Here is a 12,171-nt window from a genome sequence, read left to right as displayed (position 1 = left end):
TTAAAATTTTATACCAATTTGAGAAATGTAACATTGATTGCTGCTCCATTTTTAAACTGAGACTTTCTGTCTTGTTCAGGCTTGGAAGTGCAGTGGTCACTCCCATGTCTTACCCATTATTAGCCAGCACTGAAGCTTTGGCCTCCATTTCGGACCTAGGCCAGTTTTCCTCTCTTTAGGCAGGTTAGTGAGCCTCTCCCACCCCCTAGCTTGGGGACACACTATGTTGGTACTAGACTTAGTGGAGCTAGACAACCTATCTACTTTACCCCGCATTGTAGCTCAGAACTGTCAAGTTCAAGCATTCCACTGGGCTCTGACTTAGCTTCCTTTTGCTATTCTTTCAATAAACTAGTATAAAAGAAAAGCAGTGTTTCTAAATTTAGATTATTTTTGTAGCTTTTTATTTTATTATATTATTTTTTTAACGTTCTACAATCACTACCATAAAACTTAGATTTTTACCCCCTCACACCTACCCCCCACCACCCTGCTCCCTCCCCAAGATGGCATACAATTCTATATACGATCTACATATACTTTCCTATTGAATACGTTTTCACTATAGTCATGCTATGTAGACGAACTAAAATAAATGGAAGAAATGTAACAAATCAAAACATAATACACACATACACACACACAAATATGATCTACATTCTGTGAATGAATTCCTTAATTATTTCTCTGAGTGTAGAAGGCATTTTGCCTTAGAAAACCATTGGGAATTTTTTTTTTTAAGTTCTTGCGTTATTACAAAGTTCCAAGTCTACCAGAAAAAACTCTCGCACACTGTGGTCGTTGCTGTGCACTAAGTTCTCCCGATTCTGCTCCTTTTGCTCGGCATCAGATCTTAGAAGTCCTTCCAGGCCTCCCTAAAGTCTTCTTGATCCTCATTTCTTATGGCACAATAGTACTCCATTACATTCATATGCCATAATTTATTCAGCCATTCCCCAATTGATGGGCATCCCCTTATTTTCCAGTTTTTGGCAGCTATAAAGAGTGCTGCTGTAAATATTTTTGTACATGTGGGACCCTTTCCCATTTTTATGATCTCTTGGGGATACAATCCTAGTAACGATATTGCTGGGTCAAAGGGTATGCACATTTTTGTAGCCCTTTGGGCATAGTTCCAAATTGCTCTCCAGAATGGTTGGATGCTCTCACAGCTCCACCAACAATGAATTAGTGTTCCAACTCTCCCACATCCTCTCCAGCATTTATCATTTTCTTGTTCTGTCATGTTTGCCAATCTTATAGGTATGATGTGGTACCTCAGAGTTGTTTTGATTTGCATCTCTCTAATCAGAAGTGATTTAGAGCATTTTTTCATATGGTTATAGATAGTTTTAATTTCTTCCTCTGAAAATTGCCTGTTCATGTCCTTTGACCATTTATCAATTGGGGATGTAGCTTTTTATTTAAAATTTTTTTCAACTCATAACAAGAAAGCATTAGTTCTGTGTTTTTAGTCCCTAGCATACCAAATTTCTTTCTCCACTAAAAAAAAAAAATTTGTTAGTGGAAAATTTTCAGTTTACAGTGTAAATTTTAATTATTTTACTTAAAATGTTTAAATCTCATTGCAAATCTTAAGGGAGATTTTCAAGAAATTCCAAGAGAACAAATTTTTTTTTAAAATAAGAAATTTGTATGACTATAAACTTAATTGTAGATGGGGGAGGAGGAGGCAGAATGGTTAATTACAAACCTGAAATATAAATATTTTAAAAACTTAACATTTTGTTGTTAAAAATAGTGTTTTCTCTCTGGAAACCAAGGGGATACCTATCAATTGGGGAGTGGTTGAAAAAGTTGTGGTATATGGATGTAATGGAATGCTATTGTTCTATAAAAAATGACAAATAGACTTCAGAAAAACCTGGGAAGATTTACATGAACTGATGCTGAGTGAAATGAGCAGAACCAGAAGAATATTATACACAGTAACAGCCACAGTGTGCAAGGACTGTTTCTGATAGACTAAGCCCTTCACAGCAATGCAAGGACCTAAAATATTTCCAAAGGACTCTTGATGCAAAATGCCATCCACATCCAGAGAAAGAACTATAGAGTTGGAACTCAGAATGAAGCAGACTATTTTCTATTTTATGTTTTGTTTTATTTTGTTTTTTCTTATGGTTTCTTCTATTCATTTTAATTTTTCTGTACAACATAACTAAAGGGAAAATGTGTTGAATAAGAATGTGTGTGCAGAACTCTTCTAAAATTGCATGCCGTCATGGAAAGGGAGCGAGGAGAAAGGGGGAAAAAATTTGAAACTTATGGAAGATTGAAAACTGAAAACAAATTAATTATTAACAGAAAAATTAGTGTGTTCTCTTCTAGCCTATTTATCTTCCTAGTTATGCTTTATTCAAGTTGATACTGGAATTAATTTTTATTCTTTTGATGTTATCCATCTGGGCGGTGGTGACAAATATTTCTGTATTCTGGTATGTTGTACCAGAAAAGTTTTGACCGTCAGGAGTTAATATTCCCTGCAGGTAATCTGAAAATTGGATTGTTCATATGCAGCTAATTGAGAACTGTATATAATTTTTGTTTATAGACAATGTACATCTTCAGGAGAAATGTGGGAATTATTGGGGTGAAATGTCATTTTAGACCTATCATTTCATCCATGTACAGAATTTCCTATGGGGGAGTCATTTTAATGCCAGTTAGCAACTAAAAGAAGCACCTAAAATGATTTTAATCCCACTAATGCAGATTAGCAACTAAAATGCTTTTAATCTAATAAACCTATGGGATTGGCATCTTTTTAAACTAAAAAAGATAAAACTGGTTAAGTGAAATCAGTTTCTAAGATGAATAGTCTTTTTTCCTTCCCATAACGAAAGGATTATTTAGAATTCAAGTACAGAGCTTCAACCATTTTCACTCATCATGATGAGGCATTTGGGGTGCTTGTCCTGTTTCCCTATGTGCAGAGATGTGATTCACTGATCTGAATAATAAGACTGTCTTTTGAGTTATAATTTCCATTCTGCCTTTATTTGCCGGATGACCTTAGACAAGTCACTTTTCCAGTTTCCTAAAAAGAGAAGAGCTAATATGTTTTGACTGCTTGTATAAATGTTTTATGGGGTCTTTTTGTCATGGAGAGAAGGTTGAAGTTTAATTTGGTTCTGCCACTGGAATTGACCTGACAGATAAAAATCTTAGCATAGGTTACAGTGATAACTAAGATGATGTTGGACTTATATGAGTATAGGTCTAACCTCATTTCACTAGAGGTCTAATTTTTTTGATGTGTACATTTTTTATTTTTCAGAAATAACAACTCAAAAGTTCTCTGTTTGCAAAAGCATTCTGAGATAAATTTTAAAAGATTGTTCTAAATTAAGATTAATCCTGATAGTATTCATCAGATGCTATATTGCATATAAACCTAGAATTTTGTTTTTACCAAAAATATTATTTCTTTGTTTACATTTTGAAATGTAATCAAGTCCTTTTGGCCAGAGAGCTAATAAACTATTAGTCCTTGGTTTTTTCACTTTTATTTTAAGTAGGAACTTGATGAAACCAATAAAAATAGTCTTTAAGCACTATTGATTGGAGAAATACAAATTAAAACAATATTGAGGTACTACTATTACATTGGCTAATAGGAAAGAAAAGGAAAATGACAAATGTTAGAGGGATGTGGGGAAATTGAGACACTAAAGCACTGTTGGTAGAGTTGTGAACAGATTCAACCATTATGTAGAGCAATTTTGAACCCTGCCCAAATCTTTATAACAGATCTTTTCTGGTGACAGAATTGGAAGTAGAGGGTATGCCCATCATTTGGGGAATGGCTGAAGAATTTGTAGCATATGACTGTAATGTAATTCTATTGTGATATAAGAAATAAAGAGCTGGATGCTCTCAGGAAAACTTGGATAGACTTACATGAACTGATGGAAAGTGAAATGAACACCAACATTGTAAGATAATGATCAGCTGTGAATGATTTAGCTGTTCTAAGCAATACAGTGATCCAAGACAACTTTGAAGGATTTAAGATGAGAAATGCTATCCATCCCAAGAGAAATAACTGATGGAATCCAAATACAGATTGAAGCATGCTTTTTTTACTTTTTGTTTTTCTTGGGTTTTTATTTTGATGTTTTCTTACAACATGGCTAATCTGGAAATATGTTTTGCATGATTACACATGTATAACATGAAATTACTTGTCTTCTCAGTGAGGGGGGTAGGAGAAAGAATTTGGAGCTCAGTTTTAAAAATGAATATTGAAAATTGGTTTTACATGTAACTAGGGAAAAATAAAATAGTCTTTGAAATTGAATTGGCTATGCAGCAGTTTGACAGTGTTCCTTGTCCGGGAATCCAGTTATGACAAATGTGACATCTATCTCTATGTAACAAAATTACCCATAAGTCATTACCACTTATTTCAAGCAAGTTTTAAATAGAAACCCCAGAACAACTACATAATGAGTATAGTCTGGGGAAATTGGATTTTTTATTTTGTAGGATTATGGAATGTTAGAGCTAAAAGGGACATTAGCAATCATTCAAGTTCAGTCCCCTAATTTTACAGACGAGGAAACTAGGACTCTGGAAGGAAAATAACTTAATAAATGTTTGAAAGACTAAACAAATGGTTTTTTTTTAACCTAAAATGACCTTTTTATTACTGTGAACTTGAAAAACATGAATTTTTTTCCATACAAAAATGAATGGAAAAAAGTGCTGCAAATGATATTGGGAATGTATACATTTGAAGCTTCTTTTTTAAAATAGTATTTTATTTTTTTTACCTACTTACATGTAAAGACAATTTTTAGGATTCGTTTTTATAAGATTTTGAGTTCCACATTTTTCTCCCTCTTCCTAAAATGGTAAGCAACTTGATATAGGTTATACATTTGCTATCATGTAAAACATAACCTATTATTCACAGTTGTGAAAGAAGAAACAGATGAAAAGAAAAACCCATGCAAAAAAGAATAAAGTAAAAAAAAGTATGTTTTGATCTGCTTTCAGAATCCATAATTTCTTTTTCTGAATGTCATAGCATTTTCCTTCATGAGTCTTTTTTACTTGTGTTGGATGATTGTGTTGTTGAGAAGAGCTGAGTCATTCATAGTTGATCATGATACAATGTTGCAGATACTGTTTACAATGTTTTCCTGGTTCTGCTCATTTCACTTTGCATCAGTTCATACAAGTCTTTCCAGGTTTTCTGAAATCTGCCTGTTGATCTTTTCTTATTGCACATTAGTATTCCAGTACATTTATATAACCACAGATTATTCAGCCATTCCCCAATTGATGAGCGTCCCTTCCATTTCCAGTATTTTGCCACTATGAAAAGGGCTGCTATAAATATTTTTGCACATATAGGTCCTTTTCCATTTTTTATGATATCTTTGGGATACAGACCTAGTTGTAGTGTTGCTGGATCAAAGGAATCACAATTTGGTTGCCCTTTGGGCATAGTTCTGAATTGCTCTTTATAATGGTTAGATCAGTTCACAATTCCACCAGAAGTGCATTAGTATCCCAGTTTTCCCATATACTTCATAACATTTATTATTTTCCTTTTCTGTCATATTAGCCAATCTGATAAGTGTGAAGTAGTTTCGTTTTTTTTTTAAAGGTTGTTTCAAATCTCATATAACTCTCTAGTCCTGCCCTAGTCATCTGTGTCCCCTTCTAAACTTTATTTCTGCATTCCTTTATATATTTTAAAAATTATTTAAATGAATTTTCAAAATCTAGATGGAAAATGATATAAATTAATTATTTAATTTTTTTTTTCATTTTTTTCTTTCCTGAAAATATTGTAAAATATTAGTGGTTAAAGTTACTTACAGGAAATCTGGTATCTATTTAATATCTGAAAGACTTATTCACTGCAAATGCTTTTTCATGTATCTATCCTTAGCTGTTTCGCTCATGATGTGTCTCATGTACCATTATCACAATTACAATGAAACAAGAATAAATAATCTTATGGAATGTCCTGAATGATATTAGTAACTAAGAACCATTATTATAAAAATCCCTTTTGTTGTTAGAATTGTGTTATCAAACATTGGAAATGTGTTTAACTTTATTTATTGAAAAATGAGAGTGGATTAACCCTGCCCTTCATTCAACCGTCATAAGTTGCTCTGTATTTTGTCTTTATGGAACAGCATCTCTCTCTCTCTAAGGAGCAAAGTTTTGCTTAATGGATTGTGAACTATAAGTGGAAATCATAGTCTCAAATCTATATCGCCATTCTTTAGTATAGAGAAGGCCTTGGAAATGAGACATAGGGGTATCTTTTATTGTTCAGTCCTAATACATGTTTTTATAAACAGGTCTCATTGCCCTGAGTACAATATATGTGATGTTCAAAATTGTGTGATGCACTAGTTTCATAACCATTTTATGATGTTCTTTGTTTATTACGTGTGTAATGATTAAAACTGATAGACATCATTTATGTGTTAGTCTTAATTAATTTGCATATCTTGATATAGGCCTTAATTTCTTCTGTTGCTAGAAATCAATAAAAATGTACCCCCTGTTACCCTTGGCTTACTGATCTTATTATTATAAATAACAGTTATAAACAAAGATCTCAAATGTTTTGAAGCTGCTTTGTTTTAAAAGACAAAAATAAGTATATATTAAAATGGGATTTTAGCTATTTAAAATATTTGTTTAATGAGTTTGTCTTAAGTTTACTGTTTCTGTTTTTTTTCCCAGAGTGCTTGGCATAAATGAATGGCAGAACACAGGATTCCAGTATGATGTTATCAGCTGCTTGAATCTGCTTGATCGTTGTGATCAGCCACTGACTTTATTAAAAGATATTAGAAGTGTACTGGAGCCAACTAGGGGCAGAGTCATCCTTGCATTGGTTCTGCCTTTTCATCCATATGTGGAAAATGGTAAGCTTATTCTAACTAAAGTGTTGGGAAATCTTGAGATTTTAACTCTTGATGTTCTATTTTCAATAAACATTGAGTATTGTATTGTTTGAGTGGCCAGCCATTTGTTCCTTATTTTATTTCTCTTGATATTTTTGTTTTTATATTACCTTGATTTCCCAATATATCTCTTCGGTTATCCCTTGGAGGAGAGCTTAAAAAAGAAAAGAATAGTCGGGCATCATCAGCTAACCTTGCTGTACTGTTAACCATGTCTGATAGTATAGCTAATATTCCACACTGATTTCCCTACCTCTGCAAAGAGAGGAGGGAGGTGAGTAGCCAGTGATTTAAAATATCTTTATTGACCTCTGGGTTAGTGTAAAAACTTTGTCCAACATAAATTTGGTTAATTTTTATTTTATTATGGATTTTACTGTGATCTGAGTGGACCAATACAGTAGCCACATTTAATCTTAGAATAAACTTTAAATTGTCCTTTGCAAATGATTCCTATACACTTAGTGATTGATCTGTTTGTTGTTTTGTGATATACATTTCTTGGCATAGACTCTAAAAGATTAATTTCTTTATCTTATTTTTCTCTGTGAAGGCCACTAGTATACTGACATGTATCATTTATTCCTATAACTTTGTTTTAACCATATTCCTCAGAAGCATTAATATTTCTACTTTCAGGATAAAGTGTGTATCAAAAAGATTAGTTTGATTAGATCTTACTCCATGATGAACGTGACCTCTAGCAGCAACTTGATTACTCCCCAATCAGATTTCCAGCTATATGTCATTAGTATTTCAGTACCTGCTGAAGGAAGTAATGATTCTAAATGAATGTGTCAGCAGTCATTCCCTTAATATACTGTCATGGTCAGCCTTAGGTTCAAAACCTTTACCGACTTAGAAACATTTTCTCTAACTCTAATAGTATTTGCCAGTATCATACTGATACTATAATTGGGGAAAATGTATGGCCTTAAGACCAACAACAGTGTGTAGCTGCAGACTTTGAATTACATGTGACTTTTTATTACTTAATTACCTCTTCCCTGACTGACTTACTTTGATTTTCATTTTCCAGTCTTGGTTTTTCCAGTTTTCGCGTTTGAAAACATTTATGAAATGCTTTAAAATTTTAGGGAAAAGGACTAGGTAGAAGAAAGGAGTCACCAAATCTACATCTTATCCTTCCCTCTCTTTTCACATTCTTGTTAATAATGGAATAGTAGTTTATTATCTTAAAGAAAAAAAATGTTGAAAGTCTGGGTAACATTGGTGTTTAACATACCACTGGAGAATGTGGTCTCACATGTATTCTTACTGAGAGTGCACTTATTTGTCCTTGTTTTAATTTTAATAGTTTATATAATTAGACTACAGTTCTTTTTCTCTGTGTTTCTTCTCGCTAGTTGTGCTCCTAGGGGTCTTGCTTTCCTGTGTCCTGTTGAATGGTCACATGATAGAACTTTAATGCCAGAGTCCTCTTTAGCAGGCTGATCCTTCACCCAGAAGATGGTCATCTACCTGAGAGCTAGTGTGGCTTCAGAAAGGCCAAGGAACAGTCAATATGTTGTTTGCTGCCTAACAACTCCAGAAATGCCAGGAGCAGAACAGAGGTCTGTACACAACATTTGTAATTCTGACCAAGGCCTTTGATACTATCAGTCATGAGGGCTTATGGAAAATTATGTCCAAATTGGATTGCCCGGGGAAGTTCATCAACATTATACGTCATTTCATGATGGCATGCTTTCCCGGATTCTGGATACTAGACAATATTCTCTTGCTTTCCCAGTTACCAGTGGAGTGAAACAAGTCTGTGTGCTTGTTCCCATGATTTTCAGCGTGATGTTTTTAGCCATGTCATCAAATGCTTTCAATAAGGATGAACATGGCGTCAAGTTCAGTTACCACACTGATAGTAAATTCCTCAACTTGAAAAGGCCAAAGTGAAGGAAGTATTGGTACATGATTTTCTGTTTGCAGATGATAGTGCACTCTGTGCAGCTTCTGAAGCTAAGATGCAACAAAGTATGGATTGATTCTCTGCTACTTGTGCTAATTTTGACCTAACCATTAACACCAAGAAAACACAGGTCCTTCATCAGCCACCATCCATACGCGGAACCATCACAACAAATGGAGAAATTTTGAGTGCTGTGTATAAGTTCACTTACCTTGGTGGTGTACTTTCCAGGGATGTACACATTGACAATGGGGTTGAAGCACGCATTGCCAGAGCTAGCTTAGTGTTTGGGAGGCTCTGAAGGAAAGAATGGGAGAGAAGAAATATTAGACTGACTACCAAACTGGCGGTCTACAGAGCTGTTGTGCTGACCTCATTGTATGCCTGTGAAACTAGCTCCAGGCCAGGAAAACTGAATTGCTTCCATTTGAATTGTCTTAGAAAGACTCTGAAGATCACCTGGCAGGATAAACTGCCAGGCATTCAAACTGTGCTTCAGAGAACACAGTTCCAATGAGCTGACCATATTTGAATGCAAAACGTACACTTGCGAAAAAGACTATTTTATGGAGATCTTACACAGGCCAAGCATTCACATGGTGGTCAAAACAAGCGATACAAAGGTATCACCACTTTCAAGGTCTCTCTTAAGAACTCTGGAATTGATTGTGTAACATGGGAGACACTGGCACAAGACTGCTCCATGTGGCATGCCCATATCAGAGAAGGTGCTGTGCTCTATGAGCAGAATTTAAAGTAGCTCAAAAGAAAAGCAAGATGTATAAATTTAGAGAATCAACCCCAAATGTTCATATAGACTCTCTGTGGTAAGACATTCTGAGCTCATGTTGGTCTGATCAACCACAGTTTGACTCTAGCATAGAGTCTTCAAGAACAAAGGACAACCCACCAACCTGGCATACCAAGGACAACCCACCAACCTGGCATGCCGGTCAGTGGAAAAACAGAAAAGAGGCATAAATCTAAACATGGACCTCTCTTCCTCATGCTTCCTACCCTAAACTTCTAGAGGAAGTAGAATTGAACAAGAGGGCAATATATCCTATCAATGGAAAACAAGCTCTTTATTCTGAATTCACAGGGTGTTGTTGCTTGTTGAGTATAAGGTATCTGGTATATGATATGTTGTAAACCTGAAATTAGAACCTTTGTTGGGGTGACTGACCTCTGGTGACCCATAAATCTTGCAAACTACTCTGCTGCCCTCTTTTTATTACCATTTCCTTTCTCTAAATCACTAATTGGATCCTCCTGATTTTTGTGTGAAATTTTCAGAGGCCTTTGAGTTGTAAAGTGACGTATATGCATGAATTCTAGACCGCTTTTTTGGACATCTGAGTGAGGAAAAGTAATTTTGGATTTTTGGTTTTGAATTGAAACTGAATTTTTTATTTTAACAAAAAGCAGTTATGGATGAAATGATGGATTTTTTATATTAAAATTAGGCCATCATGCTCTATGAAATTAGGCAGTTGTCTACAGGAATCCTTTCCCAGCCCTTCTTAATTCAACTACCTTCCCTTTGAAAATTTTTCTTTTTATCCTGTATATAGCTTGTTTTTAAATATTTGTTTGCTTATTTTCTCTTCCATTATGTTGTGAGCTTCTTGAGAGCAGGGACTTTCTTTTGCATTTGTTTTTGTATCCTTAGCACTTAGCATAGTTCCTGGCACATAGTAGGTACTTAATACATGCTTATAGACTGAATTAAGTCACTGAAAACATTGAAGTTTAAAAGCTAGCCTTATAATGCTGGGTTGTTGAATCAAATAGTGCATCTTGACTAACAAGAATGTCTTTCAGATATTTTCTCTAAATAATTATTTTACTCAGTAAGAAAAAGAAAAAATAGGTGAAATGAAAAAATGATATGAGCATCAAATTAGTCTAACGGGATTAATATTTTCTGTAATTTTCTTAACCACTTTACCTTCCTTTGCTGTCTCAATCATATCTATTTGCCAGTTCTTTCTGAATTACTGGTCAGTGTCTTTAAGTCTGTTGAAACAACAACAAAAAATATTGAGTTTAAGTCAATTCATTAAAGCATCTGAACCATTTAGTGGTTCATAATCTGATAATTTTTCATCAGATTTTTTATTTTTTGAGTGCAGGTTAGAGAAGCTCTCATCAAATGGTAAAACTAGTCATTTGGATCAGAATTTTAGAGGTGTAAGGGTCCTTAGAGGTCAGTCAGTCATTTAACAGATCAGGAAGCAGAGAAGAAATGACTTGCCCAACATGGAAGAGCTGACAGGAACCCAAGGGTCCTTATTCCAGGTCAGTGGTCTTTTCCTTACATTATACACAAGTTCCTTGAGGGCAAGGACTATTTGATTTTTGTTTCTGTATCCTCATTATCTGGCACAGTGCATGGTACACAGTAGGCACATAATAAATGCATGTTGATTGATAACACATTTCCTCTCATGTTTCTTGAAAGAACCTTGACATTTTGAATATTTGAATGCTGTTAAGTGCTCTACATATTGATGTAACTAGGGCATTCTCTCTCCCCTATGTTTCCCTTGCTTACTCATTTCCAGTGTTATTTCCATTTTATGTTATGGGTAGTAGTTGATGAAGCAGCCAAATTCACATATGGACAACAGCACAATTTCTCCAATGAAAAGGTTCCTGCATATGTAAATTCCAAATGAATTCATTTCAAAATGGATTCATCAGGACAAGCTTTCAATCCTACTTTAGGACTTAAGAAAGAGAAAATTGTTCACACGTAATTTCCAGCTTGACCTTCACACATGGCAACAGGTGCTCCTTTTCTTTTCCTCTTTGGGGCCACTGGCTTCCTAGTATGCCTTGTTCCCCAAAGCCCTGTCTTTGTGCCCTCCCTCCCCCATGCCCTTGGTGCCCCACAGCTAATGTAGGAGAAAAGGGAGTGCACGGAGGAACATGAGAGAGAAGGAGAGGATAAAGTGAATTCTGCCATGGTTGCAGGAATTCGGCTACTGCTTCTTCCATTCTCCTTTCCCCCCTCCTCTAGTCTGTTCTCATCAGGAGGAGGCAGTATAGAAGGGGGAAGCAAGTTGGGGAAGGTCATTTCCTCGCCCTCTCCTAGGACCCTGCTAAACCTTATCACAGATGGTTTGCACTAGGAGAGAGGGAGCCCCATCAGATGAAGGAAAGGGAGCTTTTCACTTACTTTACCAGGACTTGAGGTCTCTGGCATCTCAGGTTGAAAACCGAATAGAAACATTATGTATGGTGCCTGGGCTCTACAGTACTGTTTGTAATATACTT

General features: G+C 35.2%; 1 protein-coding gene across 5 annotated transcripts in view; it reads left to right on the top strand.

Annotated features, from left to right (window-relative positions):
- Window positions 1–12,171, top strand: part of METTL9 (methyltransferase 9, His-X-His N1(pi)-histidine) — a 57,189-nt gene that overhangs the window by 27,606 nt on the left and 17,412 nt on the right. For all 5 annotated transcript variants that reach the window (XM_072597870.1, XM_072597869.1, XM_072597873.1 and 2 more), the window contains exon 4: window positions 6,742–6,926. In XM_072597870.1, coding sequence (XP_072453971.1) covers window positions 6,742–6,926 — 185 coding nt within the window. The remainder of the gene's footprint in view (window positions 1–6,741; window positions 6,927–12,171) is intronic.

Source organism: Notamacropus eugenii, chromosome 3 (genome assembly GCF_028372415.1).
Source record: "Notamacropus eugenii isolate mMacEug1 chromosome 3, mMacEug1.pri_v2, whole genome shotgun sequence".
NCBI lineage: Eukaryota > Metazoa > Chordata > Mammalia > Diprotodontia > Macropodidae > Notamacropus > Notamacropus eugenii.
The sequence above is the reverse complement of the archived record's forward strand: the minus strand, read 5'-3'. Positions and strand labels throughout refer to the sequence as shown.